General features: G+C 40.4%; 1 protein-coding gene across 3 annotated transcripts in view; it reads right to left on the bottom strand.

Annotated features, from left to right (window-relative positions):
- Positions 1 to 2,587: 2,587 nt before the first annotated feature.
- Positions 2,588 to 26,431, bottom strand: part of LOC109921363 (MARCKS-related protein 1-A-like) — a 69,669-nt gene continuing 45,825 nt past the window's right edge. For 2 of the 3 annotated variants that reach the window (XM_020521395.2, XM_020521394.2), the window contains exon 2: positions 2,588 to 4,045. In XM_020521395.2, the coding sequence (XP_020376984.1) occupies positions 3,304 to 4,035 (732 nt within the window). In that variant the 5' untranslated portion in view covers positions 4,036 to 4,045 and the 3' untranslated portion in view covers positions 2,588 to 3,303. Of the gene's footprint in view, positions 4,046 to 21,028; positions 21,269 to 26,431 lie in introns of those variants that run through there. The other variant, XM_020521393.2, reaches the window with a different exon arrangement.

A 26,431-nucleotide genomic window follows, 5' to 3' on the forward strand; every position in this document is an offset into this window, starting at 1 on the left:
TATTCTGTTAAGTTTTCCAATAGAGTTAAATTCATACCAATTCTTCTTTCTTTTGTTTGTATTTTAACAGTAGAGTAAGAAAATAGTGTATTTTGCTTAAAAGCTAAGTAGCGTAACCAATTGAATTACATCTGCAACACAACACCTTACACTTGACTTTAAATAACGTAAAAGTTAGGGTCTAGGCTATCTCCTTGATGTATTTTCAGGAGGTTAAGTCTGGTCCATAAGAGATGAATAAAATGTTTTATTTGAATTAGGTTTGTAGAGGCTGATTACTTTGTATTTCCCTTTTTTATCCTTTTTTAGCATCAAAATAGATTATCTCACCTTTCCTATATTGAAATCCATTTGTCAATTTTTCCCATTTGCATCTTCTTTCTCCATTTTCTCTTCATCTTCCTCCATCACTTGAAGCTTTTGCTGAAATTGTGGTGGCAATTGTGGCATTTATACAATAGCGACCTCATATGGAATAGAATAGACCACTCGAAATGGTGAATCCCAGTCCAATGAATAGCCAAGTACCTTGAGCAGCATTAGTCGCAAAACATAGAAACATGGGAATTAGGAGCAGGATTAGGCCATTCGACCCTTTGAACCTGCTCTGCCATTCAATATAATTACAGCCGATCTTCTATCTCAATGTTAAATTCCTGCTTTCACCCCATTCTTCTTGATGCCCTTAAAATCTAAAAATGGATCTATCTCTCTCTGGAAAATATTCAGTGTCTTGGCCCCTGAGCCTTATGTGGTCAAAAATTCCACTAATGGAATGAACAAATGTTTCTTCATCTTAGCCTTAAATGGTATACTCTGTACCCTGAAACTGTGTCTTCTGGTTCTAGATTGCTGAACCAGGGGAAAAAGAATCCTCCCTGCATCCAATCTTTTTCACGAGCTTGATTTTCTGCTTGATGATCTTTTTAATGGTACAGTGGTTGGACACAGGTGGTTGGGTGGTGTAGACTATCATCAGCCAAGTTTATAACAAGTTGTCCTTGTAAACCAAGCAACCATCCCTGGTTCAACCGGTTGCTGAAAAATTCCTGGTACAGTGGGTTGGCATGGGAACGCACTGTGAGTGCTGTCAGGTTAGTCGGCATTTATCAGTTGAGAATGGTCACACATATCAACTCAGCTGAGTGAAAGGCCTCCTTTGAATTTTCGTATATTTCAGCTTTGAGATTTGCTGTCCATGAAGCAATGTATGTGTAGTTGATGGTACCCTGCCTGTTAGAGAAGCCCAATTTCCTGGCAAAGTCTTGTGCACACTCCCTTGACTTCTCCTTGTTCAGAGATAAACAATAGAGTTCCCTCTCCTCACTTTCAGAGTTGTAACAGCTTCTCTGTTTGCCAGTCAACATCCACTTTTTGAATAAGACTTTAAGCTGAACCCACATTTGCTGTCTCTTAAGAAGAACAGTGGAGTTTTCTCTGGTGTCCTATAAATATTTATTAAAAGAGATTTTCTGTTCTTTATCATGTTGTTGTTTCTTAGTGCTTCCTGTACAAAAATTGCTTCCCCAATTCCCTACAACAGTGGCTACATTTCAGAACAACTTCATTTTCTGTAAGGCCTTTGGGATGGCTTATGAAAATTATTGTGTAAATGTATACTTTCTTTGTTATTGAGGATAGAAAAATAATGTTTCATAACAGGAAAATGAAAAAGGGTATGAAAGAACTAGGTACCACATTTTGGTCAGTTGCTCCTCTGCCTAACTCTGCATGTTGCTTCTTCAATGTGACGCACAGTAACCTCTAACATAATGCCAGGCCTCTGTCACTTTGCATTACTTGTGGCATTCCTCAATGTGCAAAGCCTTTGAATTAAACATAGATGAATGGAGCAATGAATTTTCACGACTGAACTGAGCAGTGTGCAGGTGATATGTGATGTGGGTCTTACAGACAAACCATCATCAGCTCTACCAAAGTAAGGACCTCAAAGGGAGAAGCCAGCAATTTTTTCAGCCCTCCAAAAAGGTACATGTTAAATTATTATGGGCCAGCAAGAAGGGAGAGAAGGAATGGAGAACATTCTCTTCTGTTGCTGATATTAAGGGTTTCTTTTATCATTCAGGTCTTTCAGCCAACAGGAATTAACATTTCTCTTACTAACCTGTAAATAGGTCAAGGGCAACTAGGGATAGGCAAGAAATACTGGCCAGCCAGTGATGCCCACATCCCACAAATGAATAAAAAAAGCTGTTAAAATATCTGAACTTAGAAATTGACCTCAATTTCAAATGGATGAGATGTAAAAGGCTCATTTGCCTGATGTACAGTGGAGCAAAAGCAGGGGAGGAAAGCCCGTTTATACAGTCCGTAACAGATTATTTCCTAGGTTTAGTTCTTTTTATAAATTCATAAAAATAGTAAATGGCAAAAAAATGATGTTCATAATGATATCATATCTCTCGAGAAACTGACAAACAATATTCCCCTAATTAACTCCAACATACAAGATACTATGGCATTTCAATGTCTCAAAAAGATTATACTGTGCTTTTTTCAAAAAGCCAAATTGCATCATTGTTACAGGGTTATGAGTTAGAATAAAAATAATTTCAAACCACTTTGGTTATTTTTACATGACTTTTATTACTGTTGCACCATTAATACAATCACATATAACTCCAATGCATCCATTTTACAATTCTCATCATTTTCAACATGTGCTGTGGTGGTGGAGGCATTAGTGACATTGAATGGAGGAGAAGCTGGAATTGCAATGAATGCAGATTTGTTTGCAACTTACTGTGAAACAGAACTACAGGTGCACCCAACAACGGACATGCATTAACTGATCAAGAGAAATCTAGATAGGCAACGTACAATGAGAAGTATATGTTAGTCTGAAGTAACTTTGAGACAAAACTATTGTTTCTGGTGTGTCATGAGGAAGGGAACATGGTGGTCTATATCTAACAGCTGATCATACCTCACTGTGTAAAATTAGGTGGGAATACAAAGAAAGATGTCATCTGAAGATCTGATTGGTTTGGCACAGTTCCACTAACTATCACTCAGCAGAGTCATATACATTATTCACTATGTTGGTTTGAATCAGTGAGGCACATCATTTACAGCTGTTGAGCAGATTTTCATTCCATTCACTCAACTTCCAGACAGCAATATTTAAGTCCAGCAATTTTCCAAAGGTTGTTTGAAATATCCTGATGGAATTTCTAAGTACGGGATGTTTGGATGTTTTCTGGTATAAGACAGTGGATCAAGTTTGTTAGTACAGTTGGAATTCAATGCAGATTGTGAATGGTTGTTGAATGAGATTATCCATTATTCTTGCACAGCTAACGTTTGATCAGTAATGGCTGAAGAATTCTCTGAAGTTGTAACATCTGCTGGAGTAGCACTGTCTGAGGCTTCAGGAACAGCTGGAGTAGAGATGGTTGCATCTACTGCTGGTATCTCCTGGGAAGAAACAGCATCAGTGGTGCTTGAGGCAGAGTCCAAATTCTGGGGCTCTGCTTTTTTACTTTCCTCTTGATCCACAAGAGTAGATGAGACCTCAGTCTGTTTGGCTTCCACTTCAACCATGCTTGAGCAATTGCCTTCTGTTTTGCTTTCGGGAGCAGGTGTTGGGGTTTCAGAGGGCTGAGTGGATGTCACTTCAGTGCTGGATTCAGGGACTGCTGAAGACTGACTTTCTGCGGAACTACTGGCAGGGGCAACCTCGGATTGTTCTGTTGGCTTTTCTGCAGTGGGTTCTGTAGGCAGAGGCTCTGTTTTAGCTTCTGTAGAAGCTTGTGGCTTTTCAGCTTCAGGTTGTTGAATTTCCTCTTTTTTCACTGTTTCTTTATCCTCTTCCTTAGTCTCAGCTGTGTTGTTTGTAGCCTGACTATCTTTGGCCTCTGAGGAGTTTCCGCCTTCTTCAGAAGTTTTGGCTTCTTCCTGCTTTTCCTTTTTTGCCTCTCCATCCTCTGCTGCTGTTCCTTCAGTCAATTTGTCAGCTTCTTTGTCACTGGACAGTTTATAGTTCTTCTTCTTCCTGTTCAGTGCGTTTCCCATTTTATATGCTCTGTAAAGAATAATAAAGACCAATAAAAATAAGGTTGACTAACTGTTTCACATTAATTAACATTAAATTGCAATGATCTTGAATGGAGGACATAATCCAGCATGACAAGTTTATACGGGTAGTTCCTATTACAAATTTATAACGGAAATATAGAGAACAAACTGTGTGATTTAATCTGAATTTAGAATAACTCCTGCATTTTCTGGCCTGGTTCTTCCTCCATTCACTGACTGGGCTCCCCTGAAAACTGTAATTTTCAACAACATGGTACAGTCTGGACCTGGAAGGTTCTGGTCTTTGGCACAAGCGTCTATGTGGTTTAAAGAGATTCATGTAATTTGCAATAGTACAACTTATCACATGACCCTGACATCACTAATAGAGAAGATATCAGCCTAGAATGAATCTCTGAAGAAAGAGGTCTCAGGTACTACACTAGCCTACTATGTACAGGTGGAAATAAAGGAGTTTTACATTAATACAAACTTATTTACTTAGTGATAAAAAGCAAGCAATATATCAGCAGACACTGACAGCCCGAAGTACTCCAGACAGATACATCAAACTGCAGGGAGCAGGATTAGCTTAAGGGACAAGATAAAGCATTGTGGCAGTGAGGGACAAAATTTCAAGAGCCAGAATCTAAAGTTAAAATAGAATCCAAGCTACATAGCTGAAAAGGGATGGCCCCAAAAACTTCAAGAAAAAGAACTGGAAAAGGAGAAGACTCCAAACTTCGGAAAACTTGAAAGACTAGCCACTAACCGAAAATAATTTGGAGAACATACACTGAGAACTGAGAATACTTCATTGGTGAGCAGAAATACATGTAAATTATCTAATTCTTTTAGAGTGAGAGGATACAGTTCTTCAGAATGAATATATGAGAAAATTTGGGCAAGAATTTCCAAAGCTGTGCAAAGGTTTCAATAATTAAAGAGGTGTTCGTACACTTCTGGGAAATTTCTCATTCTCCAATGGGCAACAGATTAAAAGTGGGATCATTTTGCCAGTGACAGAACTGACACAATGGTGTCTGTGGCTAATAACTGTTCGCAAGATGATTGAAGAACATAGATTGTGTGTGGATCTCACTCAGTTAATAAAAGAACTGGTAGGAAGATCCAATCTATTTTAGCAACGAGCAAGTTTTTTCATGAAACTAGATGAGAGTACTGGGTTTTGGCAGACATCCTTAGACAAAGAGTCAAGATTACTGGTTTACTTTATTACACCATTCAAGAGGTACTGCTTCAACCATCCACCATTTTAGATCTCCTCTGTGCCAGAGATTTTCCAAAGGGTAATATCGGGCATCCTGAAAGGGAAGCAGGAAATCATGTGCCACATGGATAACATCTTAGGGCACTGTAAACAAAGGAGGAACATGACCAGTGTGTCAGCCCATATTAAAGATGCTATAGAACATAGGCCTTACACCAAACGTGAGAAGCCAATTCTCTAGAATGATGATTAAATTTCTAGGATACACTATCCTATAGCATGGCACAATACTAAATCCAAGGAAAACAAGAGTCAGCAGTGAATTTCTGATATCACATTGTGTAAATAATGTAGAAAGCTTCTTAGGAATAGCTGATCAAGTAGGAAAGTTTATCCTGACCTGGGCCGGTCTTACTCACACCAAAAAGGAGCTTTTGAAGAAAGGTCGACGATGGCATTGCAGTCAGGAACAGACCACAAGCTTTTGACAAAGAGATGTTACTTTGTCTTAACCTGTCAACACATCGTAGTGCAATCACTCTCCTGGCCATAGATGTATCGGCCACAGGGCTAGGAGCAATCCTTAATCAAGTACAAATTGATGGAACTAATCTACTTTATGTCAAGAGCTTTGATGGAGACCAAACAGAGTTATACGGTCATTGAAAAAGAAAGGTTTGCAGTTAAATTGGAGTGTGAAAAGTTTCTTAATGATCTCATGAGACTGAGACAAGCCACAAGCTTGTAATATTGGTAACATTATTGGGATAGAAAGAAATCACAAAACTCTTCCACTTATACAACAAATCAGGCTTAGGCTAATGAAATGGAACTACAGAACAGTTTATGTTCAAGGCAAAGTGTAAGCAATGGCAGGTGCACTCTCAGGGCAGCAGTGGATTGAGCAGAAATAGAGGATCCTAATCTTGTTGAAGAAATAGAGTCTTATTCTACAACAATAATCAAGACGTTAGGAATAACTGAGGGAAATGGAGACCAATTTGTGCAGCTCAAAAATCTGATACGGAGTGCAAATAGTTCAGGCAATTCTATCTGCAAGGAAGATTTTGAATATTGCCTAGCAGATCAAGGGCAGCAAAGATACCAAGATTAGAAACAACGCTTTGCAATAATAGAAGATTTATTTGTGGACAACCATAGAATGGTAATACTAAAGTTGATGAGATAAGAAATTTTATGGAGACTTGATGGAGGACAATTAAGTAGGATGACAAACACAATAATCAGTGTGCTGGCCAGGCATTGTGAAAGACATACAAGATTACATTTTGGAGATAGTAGGAACTGCCGATGCTGGAGAATCTGAGATAACAAGGTGTAGAGCTGGATGAACACAGCAGGCCAAGCAGCATCAGAGGAGCAGGAAAGCTTTCAGGAAAGCTTAGTCAAAAGCATAGGCAGAAAATTAAGCTAAGACTGTGAAGTCACTGATTTGTAAAAATACACAAAAAGTGCAAGCACTGATTAATGAATATTCACCACAAGAATTGCTAATGGAAAAGGGGTTAAAAACAGACAAACTAGTTTTGGAACATAACCTTGGGTCAAAGATGACCTCTCAAGACCACGAGAATTAAAACGAGCAAGTTGACAGCAGTTCACAGCAAAATGCAGCAGAAGTGGTACAACATGGATAAACATGCAATCATTCAATTTTAAAGCTAGAGCAGAAAGTCTAGTTAAGGAGCAATAAGTCAGAACCTACAGTCATCAGACAGTCCCGGCAACTGAGATCTTACATTATCAGAGCACCTGAAGGATCATTCAGGAGGAATATGAAGGCATTGATCTTACTCGAGCCAAGAAAGGAGACTGAATATGATGAACACAGAATATGGGATAGCTACACCCATGTTACATCAGACAGTATGTACAGTGATACAACTATTTCAAATGTGGTACAATATCATCATACTATTGATGAACACAACTGAACCAGATTGGGAGGGCCAGTGGAAGTTCCAGATCATCTGGACGTGTGAGATTCAAACTATTAGGGGATGGAAAGATGGTGATAACAGTGAAAATGATGTTAATGATTACAAAGGCTTTGCAAATGAGTACAAATAAACTACTAAAATAATATAGATCAGTAGACAGAAATTTGGGGGGTGGTCACGTGGATGTGACATAACAAAATTCATGTAACTCACAGTGATGGAACTGACCACATGACTCTGACATCAGTCGGAGACAAGACACCAGTCTGAAATGAACATGTGAAAAGAGAGATTTCAGACACTACACTGGGGAGCTGTCTTCGCTAACTGCTTAGGTACAGGTGTAAATGCAGAAGTGTTACAGTACATAAAGAGTTGAAGAGCTTTATTGAGTACTAAGGAGAAAGCAGACTCAGGGACGGTGTATATGCTGATATCCTCACCCAAGCTATTGCAGACTGGAATCTCAATGTGCAGGAAGCAGGACTTGCTTAAAATTCAATGTACTGCACCTAAACCAAAAATGGCAATCATTATAGGCAAAGTGTGACCAGGGATAAGAATTCTGTAAGTCCTGAATATCCACATGCTAATCCTTTCCTAGGACGCAGCGCAAACTCAGTGAATGCATGCCCCATCAGGTCAGGAGTAACTCCCCAATTGTCTGGCCTTAGTGGTGCTGAAGTATTCGGTTTTAATGTTTAAAGGGGCTGCTTAGAAAGGTCTTTATTTTGGGGACCCTTGAACTTGCTTCCGTGTTGGCAAAGGGTGGGGGTTGGTGTACAGACAGTGCAAGAGAACAGATGTTTCTTAATAGCCAATGCTTGGACAGGCTTCAGTTTCTCTGTATGGTGGGTTCCTGATGGTCTGCTGGCGGTGCATGTACTGATGGTTGATATTTACAGAGTTCTTCCCTTATCCTAAAATAAACTCTCCAGATCTAGTACTCAAAATCGAGTAATTGTTGAATCATCTTTTCCTGACTGATTGAAATTCTTAATTCTGAAGATATGGGAATTAATAAAAAAAAAGCGTGTTTCACAAAAACATGAATAAATTTATCTGAACAGCCTGTTCTGTATTTTAGAAGCTTCAATAATTTAGCTTCCACAATAGTCTAATCAATGATGCTGAGCTGAATTTGCATTCTCCTGTCCAAGCTTATTCTTAATTTCTCAAGATGCACCAATATTGTTCACTCAGCATTCTTTAGCTCTGTGCAGTTTCTCTTGGTTAATTATTTGAATTAATTGTAGAAAAGCTAGAGAGCAAATTTCAAAAGTTTTAATCAAGTTAGATTTACCAACACAGTAAGACTGAAGATGAAACTTAATACATGAAAACAATTTGTGTCTCCATGAAGTTCCTTTCTACAAAGCTTTACTTCCTGTTGTCATGGTTTTGTTAACATTTCTGTGCCAGCCTTCAGTAGTCCTCAATTACGATGTTGACATTAATGTTGGAAACCACTGGTGTCAGCATGTTGAGTGCTGATAACGCCCAGCTCCTGAAATTCTGATCTCCTCAGCCTATACCATAAAGAAAGCTCTATTCTTTACCAACTCGACTCTCTCCTTCCTAAATTAACCTTACGTTTTGATTTTTTCACTATACACAAAAATTTAATCTAAAATGAGAACTAAAATGTATGACTTTAAGATGGGTACTGAATTGCATTTGTATAACTGAGTCCAAATCACCTTTTGCCTTCAAAATGTGCTTTACCTGAAACTACCCTTAGCTTCGATTCCACATGTTGCAGCAGATGGAGTGACTAGTCATCAAACTGTACCATTGACAACCAAAACATCGAACTTACATTTCATTAGTCATTAAATATTTCAAAATTTAAAATCATTAAAATTTTTGGCATTGATCAGTTGGAAGTTTTTATTAATGTCTGGCTTTGTAATCCACATGAAGCTTGATTATGCCACTCACGTAAAGTTCAATACAGCTGACTATCAAACCAGTTACTGCACTATTATTCTCCACCTCTTCAAACCGACAATGTGGGACCAGAGAGAACTAATAATGGAAACATTAGGAAAGCTGCATTCCCAATGCTAGATTTGTAAGTTGACAATGCTTAAACTATTTCCTTTAAGTAAAGTAAAATGTAATAGTTTGGAGAGAGGGATGTGATTTCCTATTTAAGTTGTATGGAGACAAACTCATGTGACCTGTTTATTGTGAACACAAAAGTGCAAATGAAAACTGATCGAAAGAAAGGTATAAGTTTTAAAATTGTGATACAAAGAAGGGGTACTTGGTCTTCCTGCTCCCCAGACTCTGCAAGTCAATCACACAGAGAGATTTCAGGATAAACAATGAGTAGTACCATATTAAAGGGGATTGATTTTGAACAGATATTGCAGCTCAAAACTACACATCAATGAGGCGCTGTGGGCCATCAGCAACAGCAGAACTGTATTCAACCACAGCCTGTAATTTCACAGTTTAGCATATCATCCACTCTGCCATTACCATCAAGACAAGGGATCAACCCGGTTAAGGAAGAGAGCAGCAGGACATGCCAGGAGCAGCTCCAAATATACTTAAAAATGAGGTGCCAACCTGATAAAGCTGCAATACAGGAGTACTTACATGGCAACAAAGATAGCAGCATCCCACAACCAACAGATCAATTTTAAGCTCTGAAATCCTGCCAAATCCTGTTGTGAATGTGGTAGATAATTAAACAACTCACTGGAGTAGGAGGCTCCACCTATAACCCCAGCATCAATGATGGAACAGCCCAGCACATCAGTGCAAAAGATAAGGCTGAAGCATTCGCAATCTTCAGAGGGAAGACCAATTGGATGATCCATCTCATCCTCTTCCAGTGATCCCCAGCATCACAGGTGCTAGTCTTCATCTAATTGGATTCACTCCATGTGACATCAAGTAATAGTTGGAGACACTTGATACTGCAAAGGATACTTGGCCCTGACAACATTTGGCATTAGTACTGAAGATTTATGCTCCAGAATTAGCTGTACACCTAGCCAGACTGCTCCAATACAGATACAACACATGCATCTAATGTGGAAAATTGTCCAGTATGTTCTCTCCAAAAAAAGCAGGACAAATCCAACCTGGTCAACTACTGCCCCATCAGTCTAGTTTTCTTCATCAGTAAAGTGATGGAAGGTGTCAGTGACAGCGCTACCAAGCAGCACCTGCTCAGCAATAACCTGCTCAGTGAAGCCCAGTTTGGGTTCCGCCAGGGCCACTCAGCTCCTGACCTCATAACAGCCTTGGTTCAAACATGGACAAAAGAGCTGAATACCAGAGGTGAGGTGAGAATAGCATTTGAAAGAGTGTGACTTCATTTATTACGAGCAAAACTGGAGTCAATGGCACAAAGAAGATACTTGTGATTACTAGAGGTCAGTCATTTCAGTTCCGCTACATCTCTGAGTTCCTCAGGGTAGCGTTCTAGGCCCACCGATCTTCAGCTGCTTCATCAATGACTTTCCTTCAATCATACAGACTGGAATGGGGATGTTCGTTGATGATTGCATAATATCCAGCACCATTTACGAATCCTCAGATACTGTGGCAGTTCATCTACAGTGTGACCTCAACAACATTCAGGCTTGAGGAGGTCATTGGCTAGGAATTTTGCAACGCATCATTTACCTCACAACACTGCTATGTCTATTCACTATCTAGAAAATACAAGTTAAGAATTACTACTCAGGGTGTTAATCCAGAGACCCTGGTAATGACTGGGGACCTGGGTTTGAATCCCATCATGACAGATGGTAGAATTTGAATTCAACAAAAATCTGGAATTAGTTGTTGATTGTGCAAAAAACCAATCTGGTTCACTAATATCTTTTAGGGAAGGAAACTACCATCCTTACCTGGTTTGAGCTACATGTAACTCCAACCACAGCAATGTGATTCACTCTTAACCGCTCTCTGGATGATTAGGGCAATAAATGCTAATCTAGTCAGTGATGACCTCATCCCATGAATGGATTAAAAACAAATATGATGGAGCACTCTTCATTTTCCAGATGATCGCAACTGAAACAGCACTCAAGAAGCACCACACCATCCAGGACCAAGTAACCTGTTTTAGTAGCACGCTGTCCGTCACCTTCAACATTCAATCCCTCCACCACCAATGCTTCATAGCAACATTGTGTACCATCTACAACATGCACAACAGCAATTCACCAAGACTCCTCAGATGGCAGCTTCCAAACCCACATCTATTTCTAGAAGGTCAACAGCAGCAGTTACATAGGAACACCCCTGCCTGCAAGCTCCCTTCCAAGCAACTCACTATTCTGACTTGTGAATATATCACTGTTCCTTCACTGTCGCTGGGTCAAAATCCTGGAACTACCTCCCTAACAGTATTATGGGTGTCTCAACACTTCATGGACTGCAATGGTTCAGGAAGGTGACTCACCAGCATCTTTTCAAAGACAACTAGAAATAGGCAATAAGTGTTGGCCTGGAATGCATTTTCATGGACAATTTTAATAAGGTTATTGCTGAGCCAGGCACAGCAGGCTGGATGGGCCAAAAGATCGAGCCCTGCTCCTTGTTTGTCTGTGTGAATGTAGGTATGTCATAATAAATGCTCACTTCACCACTGGCCTAACCAGGGACACCCACATTCCTTCAGCAAATAAAAAAAACATGTTTCCAATAAATTCAGCAAGGTTTCCATGTCCTCATTCTGTTGCTTCATTTGGTCACTTTCCCCAACTCTCCAGAAATATTGGGGTCAATTGCACCATCACCCACACTTCTTCTTCTTGTTATATCTTCTCTTATTTTCTCTTATACAGGTGTATGTCACTCTTCACTACATTACATCTGACATTCAGCAAACAAAATGATAGAGTCACAGGACAATAATCAGGAGGTGGAACCTCTTCATCTACACTCAGGATCTAATGAAGCTAATCACAGCATCCAGACTGCCAAATGTTGGTACAGTAGGATAGTCATCCAGAGGATTAGCATCCAGTTGAAGCAGCACTACACCTGCACTTAATCTAGTCTACTGTATTCGCTGGTCACAATGTGTTCTACTCTACACTGGGGAGCTGAAACACAGACTGAGTGATCATTTTATAGAGTGCGTATGTTCTTCCATAAAAATGATCCCAACTTTTTGCTTGCTTGCCAATTTGACACACCACCATATTTATATGCCAACATTTCTTTCTCAAGTCTGCTGCAGGCTCCAGCAAGGCTCAATGCAAGCTGGAGGAGCAACATATCATTTTCTGCTAAGGTACCTTATATTCTTCAGGATTCAGCTTTGGAGTTTAATAATTTCAGAGCATGAACATTTCCTTCCTTGTCTATTACCCACCCCCACAATCCCAGGTCTTGTCATGAAATGGGCTGTTTCAGCACAGCCAACACATTTTCACTTACATATGTTTCCCATTATCACCCATCTAGTTTCTCTTTTTCCTTAGCTTATTATTAACATTCCCTTCATCTGCTAACCTTTTATTCTCTCTCTCATATGGCTCTGTCTATATCAATCTGCTCACTCCTTTTCCTCACCAACTCCGGTCATCAATATAAATACCACATTTTCCTTGCTGCTTCTAGTTCTGAAGAAGGGACACTGGACTCGAAATGGTAACACTGTTTTCTTTCCACAGATGATGCCAGACCCACCGAGTTCCTCGAGCAATTTCTGTTTTGTTTTAAGTCATCCAGAGCCTGAATTAATGATCTTGATACAAAATATCAAGTCAACTAGTTAATTAAATCTGGAACGAAAACCTCGTCTCAGGTATGGCAGCCATAAAACTTGAAGATTGTTTTAAAAACCCATTTTGTTCACCAATGTCCTTTAGGAAAAGAAATCTGCCATCCTTACCTAGTCTGGCCTATGTGGGACTCCAAACCCACAGCAATGTGGTTAACTCTTAACTGTCTTTTGAAATGGCTGAGGAGGACATTCAGTTGATAGAAATCAAACAAATGGAGATGTTGGCAGTCAGACCAACATCATCTTCATATCTGAAGGTCTAATGTGAATGGTTAGAAATTATTTTGGGAATAAGACGACACATCTGATTTTTTGCCTGAGCTGTCTAAGGCAATGTGGCCATAAAACTCGAAGAATTACCAGATTATGTTTAACATTAAAAAGAGAAAGAACTAAACAACCAAGTAGAGAGGTAAATGTTTATGAGAGGTCATACTTTACACAATGTACACATTGCAGATTTTCTGAAAAAATCTTCAACTATGAAGAGATGCTAGATAGAATTAATTTGTCTTCCATACAGCAGAGGTAGCTGCGGAGGATCTATTGAGATGTACAACATTGTGAGGGGCATAATCAGGGTAGATAGGGAGAAATAAATCAAAGAACTGTGGCTGCTGGAGATATGAAATATAAACAGAAATTGCTGGAGAGAATCAACAGGTCTGGCAGCATCCATGAGAAGAAAGCAAAGTTAACACCTAGAGTACTGTGACTCTTCATCAGATAAGGGGAAACCTTCCCCCTAGACCACCTACATTGCTGCAACAGTCAAGAAGGCACAACAAAGCCTCTTCTTCCTGAGGAGGTAAGGAAATTCAGCATGTGCATAAGGACTCTCATCAACTTTTCTAGATGCACATAGATAGACTGCTATCTGGATGTATCACAGCTTGGTATGGCAACTGCTCTGCCCAGGACCATAAGAAACTACAGAAAGTTGTGGACACAGCCCTGTCCATCATGCAAGTCAACCTCCAATCCCTTGACTCCATCTATACTTCTCGCTGCCCCAGAAAGGCAGCCAATATCATCAAAGACCATTCTCACTGGATTATAAACTCTTCCAACCTCTTCCGTCAGGCAGAAGATACAAAAGCTTAAACACACATACCAACAGGTTCAAGAACAACTGCTGTTTATTAGACTGCTGAATGGACCTCTCTAATTTCAAATCTCATGTTGATTCTGCTTTTTGTGCACCTTCTTTACAGCTGTAACTTTCTATTCCTCGTTCTGTTCTATGATCCGATGATCTTCATATGTTATGATCTGCCTGTACTGCATGCTAAACAAAACTTTAAGAATAATAAACAATATTAATCACATCATATCAAAGTAATACAGGGGTCAATAAGTAGGGGACACAGTTTTAAGATAACAGGCAGTAAGTTTAGAGGGGATTTGAGGAAAAAGGTTTCATCCAGAGGTTGTAACTCATTGCGTAAAGGGTGGTAGAGGCAGGAACCCTCACACATTTAAGAGATATTTAGATAAGCAGTTGAAACACCATGGAATATAAGACTCCAGGCCAAGTCCTGGGAAATGAGATTAGAATAGATAGATGTTTCACATCCAGCATGGACATGGTGAGCTGAAGATCCTCGTCCTCTGCTGTAAAGACTCTGCAACTCTAAACTGGAAAGCAAATACTGGTTAATGTTCTATAATTCATTACTCTTTGATCCAGTATAGCGAAATGACATTCTAACTGAACTCAGAATTATTTCATACAACCCAACAAAACTGTTACTTACAGCTCAATCACATCAGCTTACATTTCACTGATGACATTTCACTGTTCTTCTATTGGTGAAAATATAACTTTAGTGTTTCCTAATTACATCCCTTTCTGGAAGATCTTCAATGTCCTGTTTATCAACAGGAAGTGTACAAAGATCTCGGGGAGGGCTGTATTTTATATAAGCATTTTTGAACGTGGGTCTGAGCCTAAATTGCCCCTGTTAAGCATCATTTACCTATTTTGTTCCTTACATTTGGAATTACAAATTTTACTTCCATGTTCCAACTGAAATATGGAAAATATCTAAATGTAAAAGTGGATGGTAAGTTAAGGAAAGAACAAGGTCGATACCATGAAAAATTGGGAATCTCATAGGTGCCTGAGAGATATGAGCTACAACAGGATTTGTGGCAGATACAGGCAAGAAGTCCAGCAAAGCCCATCTTGGTGTCAGGAGCATCTCACTATATCTTTTACATATGTGGAGTGCAGTGAGTTTCTCAGTAGCAGCAGGGTGTTGCCAGTTAAGGGGGTTATTACATTTTAATGACTTATTAATGACAAATTCACCTCATTAATATTTAGATTCTTATCTTATCAAACTCATCGAACAAATGGGTCTTGAAAATTATTAACATGGAAGCCAGAGCAGCGACCTGGTACCTTCAGATCATGGGGTTGGCTGCCTGGAGGTTCCATGGTGCTCATTATAAAACAGTATCTCAGGACACAATCCATAGACAGCAGCTGCATGCTCCCTCATGTGAGGACATAAGCATCTGATATTTGCTTTTTCCTGAACACCATTGTGGCACCACTCAGCTCAACTTGTAAGGCACGCAGAAAGCACAGATTTGAATTTCTGGGCACACTGGCAACTAAATTGAAAGGCACTTACTTAGCATCTATCTGCATGCTCACAGCATCCATGCTGTGCCATTCAATACCAGTTTGGCACTTACACTTCAGCCAGAGCCAAAGATTCTCAGTGATGACTTATTGAAGTGATGTTTTGCACAGACACACAAACAGGCTGCATGTCATTAGAGATCTATCTAAGGGGTTGGTGGAGATAGGGGTGTGGCTGGGGTTGGGGATAGGTGGGGGGTGTGAAGCCTTTATCAACAGCAAACTGAGATGTCAATCTAACACCTGCAGCATGTATCAGCTGCCTGTGCAGCAAACACACCGCCCACTTAATCAACCAAATGGCCATGTTGGAGAGCGGGTGTGGGTGAGTCCTCGGTCCAGGCAAGTGGGAAGTGGCCGCTGTCTGTCAAGGGGGTTTTAGTATCATCTATCAGGGACACAGGGGCTTGGCCACTTGTCAGCTCAGAATACTCACAGTCAGGGGATCTGTCCGAGTACAATCCAAGCAGTGGGCAGCGCTCAGCCCTGTGGGACAGCAGCACCAGTCAGAGAAACTGTGTATCATCAGCTGGGGGGCTGCAAAGACACAGTCAGTTATGGCCAGGGGCTGTTCAGAGAGAACACAGTCCTGGGGCTCTAACTGCCGATTGTTAATGAGGATGCAGGGAGCTTGAAAGGGTAACTGGATGACCACTCTAAAAAGGGTGAGGGTATCAAGGCTTGAGGGCAGGGAGGTGATGGGAAAAAGCAGAAGCTTCTGTGGGGGTGAGAATAAGAACGATGATAAGGGAAACTCAAGGTGAATGAAATTGTATGTGGAATGTCATCAGAGGGCTTGGTAGACTATGGGAAGGTGATTTAGTGGTAAAGACTACTGTCATGGCCTCCACGGGAGTGCATAGAAGAGCGGGGGGACAACATTAAGGTCTAATGTTGGAGTTCAGGGAGCAGGGAAGACAGTTAGAGACAGAATTCGATATAGTAGGTGTACATATGGCGAAATGGGAGGAAATGGGCTGTTGGGTTAGGTTTAGGGTTAAAAGGGAACTTTGAAGAGCCTAGTGCTGATGGTGTCCAGCATGAGTTTCATTCTCTGCCAGCACTTGACATCCTCTAGACGTGAAATGCAACTGGAAAATGACTGGGAAAATGCCCAGAGTGGGCGAAGTCAGTCTTAGTGTTATGGGAAAAACCATGAAATCCATATCTCCTGGGCACTTGGACAATGAAAGGGCAAATACATGAACAACGGGAATTGCTGGAAAAGCTCAGCAGGTCTGGAGGCAACTGTGGAGAAAAATCAGAGTTAACATTTTGGGTTGAGTGACCCTTCCTCCGAACCCTTCCTCAGCGTTCTGAGAAGGGGTCACTTAAACCCAAAACGTTAACTCTGATTTCGCTCCACAGATGCTGCCAGGTCTGCTGAGCTTTTCCAGCAATTTCTGTTTTGGTTTCCAATTTACAACATCCACAGTTCTTTTGGTTTTTCCATGAAAAAATGGTTTACAAACACCAGTCACATTTCATTTGTAATGGTTTCTTCACACATCTACAACACATGCAGTGTGAATGTGCCGATGGTTCAAATATTGGTCAACAGCAGACAGAAACATCTGCTTGGTGCTGGATGTACAAATCTTGTCATCTCAGTGATGTAGAATTGAGTGACAATGACCTAAAAAGAGATGACTGCTGGCCAAAGGAGGGCTACTTGTGCAACTTCCACAGGTCCTATGGGAGGCGATACGTTTACTCATAGTTTGTTCTGTATGCATTGAAAAGCTTCACAGCTGATGTGGACTGCAATAGGAAAGGGTTTGAAAGGCAGCCAAAACTCCTTTTTTGATATAATATGTTGGTCACTCAGCTGACGTAGCACCTTCACCAAGTTGGTCACTTGTTCAGGCTGAGGCTGAATGAATGATGGAGACATGGGCCTCATAATTGGGGTGCCACTTGTCTCACTGCGTGGAGGAGTATGTGTTGTTTTCATCTCCAGGGTATGTCACCACCAACTGTCCCGATACCTAAGAATCTCTTCTGCTCCTTGTGTGAGTCATTTCCAGTGAGAGTCCTGTGCTCAGTTGTTTGTGAGATGTTGGTTGTTGTAGCTGCCTTCCAAAGAAGATGCAGGCAGATACAGGAGGACCAGGCAGAAGGCAAGCCTTGGGGCAGCAGCAGGGCTGTGCAGACGATGAAGAACACCCGACTCTGGAGGAGGTCACAGCTGCAGGACGCCTCATGATGTATGAAGTCCACAAGAGGATAAGAGTTTTCTGGCCCTGACTCCATTTCCTGGGGATGATTGAGGTGCCATGTTTACTGCAGGCTCTGTATGTCCTCGATACTGTGATGGAGCTGTACAGGGTGCTGGCATGGGCCTTGAGGATGGCTGGAGTGGAAGGCCATCCTCTTCCAGGGCTGTGAAGGTGACAGCCACTTTGAACTTTTACACAGCTGGCTCCTTCCAGGAAGTGACAGGTGACCTGTGAGGGATCACTCAGTTGGGCACACACAAATACAGCAGAACAGTTACCATTGCCATCTGTGCAAAGTCACACCAGCTCTCATTGCATTCCCCATGACGGGATCAGTATTGCAGCCTACGCAATAGGTTTCAGGAATACAGCTGGCTTCCTCCAGGTATTTTATGTTGAGGTGATCTGTGATCATGGTTACCACTTTCTGGAGGTGTGAGACCATCATCCTGCTAGCTCTCACAGCTCCTCCATCGTGGAGCACTCTCGTGTACCAGGTGTGTATCAGGGTCCAGGGGCCTTATAAGGATGGTTCCTGGAGTCAAGGACTGTGACCATGGCATCATGATACAATTGCATACCTTGTTGACCACTGCAGAGGACAGATACAATGCTGCTCAGCCTTCAACCAGGTCTTCCACCATGTAGAAGCAGGTGATGGGGTTGCTGAGGATGTAGTTCCACTGCTTGGGCCAGTCTGGGGTGAAGTGGGCAGGGGAGCACAATAGGAACAGGCAATGAGGTACTGTGATAGATGCAAAGGAACTGGAGAAATGGGACCAGCCATCCAAGGAGGAGGATGACGATGCTGTGAAGGAGGAAGTTTTCATTGTCCATGATAGAGTTTGGCTGAGTCAGGCACTACAAGACAGACAGGACGTGACTGACATCCAGTTCCTGTCGATTACAGCTGGTTGCTGCAAACCACCCTCGTCTGTGAAATAGTTGTTTACCATGATGCCAGCAGCTTGTCTGAATTGTGGAGGTGACTTGCAGCTTCTATTCACTTTGCTATATTTGCTTTTGCAAAGTGTGAACTGAACTTGACAGTAAATAAAAACTCATGCGCAGAACTGTTCAATTGCTGGCCTAGATGTGATATTTTCCAACTGGACAATGACAAGATGAGGGCCTACACTTGACACTGGGGACATAATTGAGGTAACTCAGTCAGGGTATTTAGACAGGATATATCTAAGGAAAGGTAAAGTGTGTAGGCTGGCGATTAAACGGTGACTAGGATAAGAGAATGGGGTTGTATGTGCAAGTGAGTGTCAGCCATGCCAGCTGCGTGCAATGAGCAACATGGCATTACGGCTGCTGGGCCATTATATTACCAGTGAGAAGTAATGGCTGATTGCCAATTCTTGTCAGGGTGCACAGCAGCCTTTCAGAGATGGCACTGGTATGAGGGATGCCAGTCTTGCTGCAGATACCCACCAAGTGATGAATTGTTTGGGGAATGGCACATCGTAAAATGGGGCCAGAATTGAATATGGCAGATGTCATGGGGAAAGGTAAGTAGTTAATGAGATGCATTTACTAAGATACAGTAAAAAAATCGCATTTGGCCTCATGGCAAAAAGCCTTCCAATGACCTCAATGTAACTCGCACTTAGCCATAAAGACATGCGATTTAGCCTATAACTCGATTTCTCTCTCCAGAGATGTTGCCAGACCTAACATATTTATGTTCAAATTGGGAGCTAGAATAAATTTTTACTGAGCTCTTTCAACCTTCTCCTACTCACAATAATATTATGACTGATCTGAATTTAACCTCAACTCCACATTCCAACCCACGCCTAGTAATCTTTCACGCCTTTCCTTCGTCAAGAATCTTCCACCTCCTTCCTTAAAAATGTTCAAACATTTTTCCTTCACCTCTTTTTCAGGAAGCATGTTCCAAATGCTCATGACTTTCTGAGGGAGAAAAAAGAATCTCCTCATTTCTGTCTTAAACAAGTGACCCTTAGTTTTAAACAGTGTTCCCCTAGCTAGATTCTTTCACAACATGAAACATCCTCTTCACACATAACCTGTTACATTTCCTTGGGATCTTCTCTGTTTCAATCAAGTTGCCTCTTTTTCTTCTAAATTCCAATAAATATAAGTCCAGCCTGTTCAACCTTTCCTCATAATATAATTCCCCAGTCCAGGTATTAGTCCAGTAAACATCTGAATTGTTTCAAAATAATTTACATTCTTCCTTAAATAGGGAAACCAACACTCCAGACGTTGTCTCCCCAGTGCCTTATCAAAGTGAAGCATACCTCTCTACTTTTATGTTCAATTCCCATTGTGATAAATGATAACATACTTAAGCTTTCCAATTCACTTGCTGTACCTGTATACTAACCTCCCACGATTCACACATTCGGATAGCCAGATTCCTCTGCAAACTGTCACAATTTAGATAATAAGCTTCATTTTCCTTCCTGACCAAAATTGATAGTTTCATATTTTTCTACATTATAGTCCATTTGCCACATTTTGTTCACTTGCCTAATCTATCAATATTATTTTGTGTCATCCTTGAGCCTTGCTGAGTATTTCAAGAATTTTCTGTTCTTACTATATTTGAGATTTCACAAAACTGTCTGAAGGCGTTGAACCAATGAGCATGGTCCAAATGATGAAATGTTATCTCAGCAAACAGCTGACTACCAAACCATTTCATGTAGCTAAAATGCTTAAAAAATAGCCTCAAAAACAAGAAATGTTTAAAAATATTTTAAGTGTGTCAAAACATGACTGTAAAAATGTTTACCACTATTAGCAAACACCCATTGAAAAACAAACAATTAAATTGGCTTTGATGTTAAAATAGAAGGCACCATACATTAAATCTAGCAATTGTCCAATCGCAGCTCGGCAACAAGACACTATAAACAATATGTAGTACATTACATGACTCAATGGATCTTGTGATGTGATACTGTCGGGATATAGGATACTGAATCAGTACATCTCACATTTTCTGTTTTTCCTCTGGCTCAAATTATTTGAGAAAAATCCAAAATCTACTGACACCATGAGTTTATCACAACATTGCCAAAAATATGATATTTTTCCATTCGGGAGACTAATGATAATAAACATAAGACAACAGCAGTCACATCAAATAGGTTTCTTAAAGACAGATCTTAGATGCCAACAGCTTACCCTGAACTCAGTCAGATTTAGAAAATGCCACAATCTTTGGGATGTAGTTAGAATTCCACCACAGACAATGGCAGGCAAGCAATTGCAAAATTTCTGTTAACAGGACTCCACGGAGAGCGCCCAGAGTCAAGCCGAATGCAACCACAATTTCACACACAATCCTGCAACATTGGCTCAGCTCATGTGATTAACTGCTGAAAGGAATTGTGTCAGCACCCACATCCTGCCACAGTTGCACACAGAATCTTTGCAGAAAGTAGCACCCAGCTGTCTATTTATATATGTGACGTCCGCTAACATCAGACAGGATGGAATTCATATCTAATCTGTTAAACATATGGGACATTCAGATGTATGTTACCAAAGACTCTGCACATGGTGCATTAACAGAATGTTTTAAACCAAGGTGGCTGTCAAAACCAAATCCCTCTGCTCTGATTCAATGAGGTTGCCTTGAGGATCAACATGAATTCAACTTCTACTTCAGCATGGTGATGGATCCAGTAACTAGGTTTTCTTTGATTCAAACATCTGCTGAGCTGTTTTACCAAACATCTTAGTAGAAACTTCTTAGTACAGCTCTCACCTGTCACCATTAATGGCATTTTCACTTCTTCAGTACAGTAGGGTTTTACTTCAAGATAAAGCATGTAAGAATTAGAATACCAGAATAGTCTTGCCCAGTTTACTGTAGATTACGGAAGTACAGAAATTTTGCAAATGTCATTTCACATTATCAGCGAAGTAGAACGGAACACATCCTGTCAGTTATTTAAAATGTCTGCCGCAGGAAGAAGACCAAATCATTCACAACCAGGCCATCTTTTATCAGGTTCAAACAAAAGTTAAGTTAAAATGGTTCAATAATTTTAATGGAACATTTAGAATCTTTATGACTTGGTAATAGTCAGGTGTTGTCGGTATTGTGAAAGGTCCTTGCCAAAAATTTCGACCTAGAAAAACATGCAAAGTAAATTATGCAACCCTTCAGAAGCTGCTTTGCATTTTATTTACACGGATATATATGTTGTGCAATGAAGAACTTGCATTATAGAAATTATACCTTGGTTCAGGTAGTAATCTCTGAATTAGGAACTTTTTATTATTAAGATAACATTCTGTACTGAGGGAGTCCAGTTTTTAAACCAATGCTCTGTTAACCTTTGCCAGTGACTCAGTTTTAAATGTTCCATGGCACTATTTGAAGAAGGCCAGTAGTTGTTCTGAATATTTAAGTTAATAGTCAACAATACAATTAAAATAATTATCCTTTCATCTATCTCATTGGCACCTGGAGGTTTCTTTTATACAAATCTGCTTAACAACTGAAATCACTGTGTTTGAAAGTAACCCACTATAGGTGAATTGGTTCGAGACATTTCTGAGAGACACAATAAAGTATCCTGTAAAGCACACCATTTTTCCATTCACAAACACAACAGAGAACTCTGCAGATATCTAATGTAACCCATTGTATCTAACGGTAAAAATAATTTTTATTAAAGAAATTAAACAAATGCAGTCAACATACAAGCTGCAAAATCTTATTACAGAATTAATTGATTAGAGATTATTGCAACAATATGACTTTAAAGAATTTATAATTCATTGAACCCTGTACCCTCCTGATTATTGCAGAGCTCTTCCTATACTATTGATATGTACTTTGTGACTGTTGAAATGATCTATTTACTTTCACCCTTTCAAAGTTTGAAAGTTTGCCTTTTTTGTACCATTCCCAGCTCTAACTCCTCTTCCCTCTCCAAACTTCCTCAACATGTTGTCATACCTGAAATCTATATTCATCTTTCCAGAATGCTATCTTTGAAGCTTTCCAATTAGGTTTTTGGCCATTGCACAGTTATCATCAATGAGACAAATGCCACCCTGTGGCAGAATCTTCCCAACATTTTGAGGTGGGTTTGGTGTAGAGGAAAGGCCTAGGATTTGTAAAATAAATGTGTCAAGGTTGGCTTGTACTTTCACCTCCTTATACTTTTATCAGAAGCAGATTCACAATGGTAAACAGAATCTGACAGCCACAAGAACCCAATTAAGACCATTGTGCCCAGCAGCTTGAGCTTCATAAAGTATCTCACAAAAACCATATATTGGTGGCACAGGCCACCTGCCATTGCCATGGTTTCTCAATGAAAATTGTTACAACTGAGGGAGCTCAGTTTGAAGAAACATCTTGAGGCACCTTCATCCTCAAGCCCCTTTCTTTACATTGATCTCTCTTGTGTCCCAATCACTGATGTTTGCATTGCCATCACAATCACAGGAAATGTTGCTCCTTCATCCTGTTTGCTGTGTCGAATTGGATGCAATCTCAGGGACGAGTTGCTGTGACATTCCACCTTAGGTCCTGTCATGAGCATGTCTAGGCTGATGAACCAAAAAGCAGTTCATAAGAATCATATGACATAGGAGCAGGAGTAAGCTGTTCAGCATATCAAGTCTGCTCTGCCACTCAATGAGATCATAGCTGGTCTGATAATTCTCAATTAAAAGCAAAATACTATGGATGCTGGAAATCTGAAATAAAAACAGAAAATTCTGGAGAAACTCTGCAGGTCTGGCAGCATTTGTGCAGAGAGAAATGTTTCAAATCTGATATGACCTTTCTTCAGAAATGGGTCTGAAGAAGAGTCATGTCAGTCCTATCAGATAATCCTTAGCTCCATTTTCCTGCCTTTTCCCTGTAAACCTTGATTCCTTTATTGATTAAAAATCTGTCAATCTCAGCCTTGAATATACTTCGCAACTCAGTATTGACAGCTCTCTGCAGTTAAAAGTTCCACAGATTTACCACCTTCTTGAGAGAAGAAATTCCCCTTATCTCTGTGTTAAATGAGCAACCCGCAGATTCTGCCTTTTGGTCCTAGATTCTACCACGATGGAAACCAACTTCTTTGCATTCTAAATAAAAAGTGAAAGAACTGTGGATGCTGTAAATCAGAAACAAAAATGAAGTTGCTAGCAAAGTTCAGCAGGTCTGGTAGCATCTGTGAAGAAAAATCAGAGTTAACGCTTTGGGCCCTGTGAGTTCTGAGGAAGGGTCACTGGACCTGAAACGTTATGATTTTTCTTCAAAGATGGTGCCAGACCTGCTGAGCTTTTCCAGCAACTTCTGTTTTTGTTCTCTGCATTCTAACCTGTCAAGCCCCCTAAGAATCTTATATTTTTCAATAAGGTCACCTCATTATTCTAAACTTCAAAATGTACAGGCTCAACCAACTCAACCTCTCCTCATAAGACAGTCCCTCCATACTCAGGATCAGCTTAGTGAACTTTCTCTTGACTATCTCCACTACCAGACTATTTTTCTTCAGATAAGGGGACCAAAACTGCTTACAGTATTCCAGCTGACTGGTACCTTGTATAGTCTTATGAAGATCTCCCTGTTTTTATACTCTACTTTCCTTTGTAATTAAAACCAACAGTCCATTTGCCTTCTTTATTACCTACTGAATTTAGACGCTAGCTTTTGCGATTAATGCACAAGGACTTCCAACCATCTCTGTTCTGTAGCTTTCTGCTGTTTTTCTCCTTTTAAATAATATTCAGCTCCTCTATTCTTCCTGTCAAAGTGTAAAACCTCATATTTTCCCACATTATATTCCATTTACCAAGAGTTTGCCCATTTGCTTAACATGACCAGATCCCTCTGAAGAATGGTTCTGTCATCCTCACCACTCGCCTCCCACCTGTTTTTTGTGTCATCCATGAATTTGATTATAGTACTTACATTTTCATCATACAAGTTATTAAAATCTGTAATAAATAACTGTGGCCCCAGCACTAATCCCTGAGGCACTCCACTGGTTAGAGGTTGCCATATTAAAAATGACTCCCTTTATCCCAACTCTCTGTCTTCTATGAGTCAGCCAATCCTCTTTCATGCTACAGTACTGACACCAACACCATAGGCTCTTATTTTATTAAGTAGCCTTATGTCTGGTACTTTATCAATTTAAACAATGAAATAATTTTTTGGAAATGAGAATGAACATTTATTCCATGACCAGGAACTGAACCTGGTCTATGGTGGTGAATATGCTGAATCCTAACCACAAGCAATGATTCCACAAAGCAACAGAGCCACTCATAGGGCCTACCACAGTACACACATCCCAATTGGCATTGACTTCTGGTTCAGAAGCAGCCGGAACACTTAGAGGGAAAGTAGGCAACCAGCAAAGCTAGAACTCTGAAACTCAGATTTGAGTAGCAAGATCTAACTTTAAATAACTGTGACAAGGATCAACTATCCCTCATTGTCCTTATCAAGCAATCTGCAACCTATTGATCACACTATTGATCTTCTCCCTCAATTTCTCTACCTCTCTTTCCTCCTTGAAGATGGTTTTATAAAGGTGATGTTGGCTGCCCTAATATCTCTGAATGTACTTCACTGTCAGTGGCTGAATTTTACACCCAGTCACCATCAGCTTTGAGGGTAGAAGACTCATAAATTTTATTGGGTGGCCATCCCACCACTCTACATAAACCAATGAGAAATTCCACAGAGTCAGATGAATCATTTGCTGGCTCCCTACTCTTGGACATACTGAGGTCCTTATTGCCCAGTTAAATGCATTTATTGGCCTTCAGGTGCCCATCGGTGTTTTACCAATTAAGGAAAGCTCTTCAGCATCTTCTGTGTGGATTGAAGTGGGGCAAGCTGGATGTGGGGATGTGATCTCCTTTGCAGGGTGAGTCCCCTGGGCCCATCAGAGGTGCCCTCCAATGCCACCCAAGGTTATAATTTCCTCTTTAACCCTCACATTGGCCTCTCATTCCAGGTTGCCACTTTGCTTCAAACCTGTCAGCCTGGTCCCAGCCAGTGATACTGCAAACTTTTCTCAGAGTACAGGTTCTTTGCCAGGACTGTCAGTAGAGTCTGATGTTCCTGATTACTGCTGCTGGGACCACAGAGCTGCTGAACATCTGACTGGCCAGTAGATCTCTAAAGCTGGAGTTTGTCCCAATGTAGGGATGAATGTTTTGTCTTAAAGTGACTAACACTGCTCCCGGTGTTAAATTGATGCAGGGCAGTTCTCAGATCCTGGGTGGACTCACCACCAAAATTTTAGTCAATGACGGGTGGGAATAATTACATGGCACAAAAAACAGTCATTTTCCTTCATAATGCTCCAGATAAGTACCTTGGGATGTTTTACTTCATGAAAGGTACTATATAAATACAAGTTGTCATGGTATTAAATTCCAACTAATATGACTTGTGTGAAGGACTTTGACCCCATAGCAGCAACAGTACAAAAAAGTAAGTAATAAAAAAAAGTGTTTGAAATTCCATCATTATTTTTTAAATGTTTGAAAAATACTTTTGAGACAACAAGGTGCAGAGCTGGATGAACACAGCAGGCCCAGCAGCAT

The sequence above is a fragment of the Rhincodon typus genome, chromosome 2, assembly GCF_021869965.1.
Source record: "Rhincodon typus isolate 14 chromosome 2, sRhiTyp1.1, whole genome shotgun sequence".
In the NCBI taxonomy this organism is placed as follows: Eukaryota; Metazoa; Chordata; class Chondrichthyes; order Orectolobiformes; family Rhincodontidae; genus Rhincodon; species Rhincodon typus.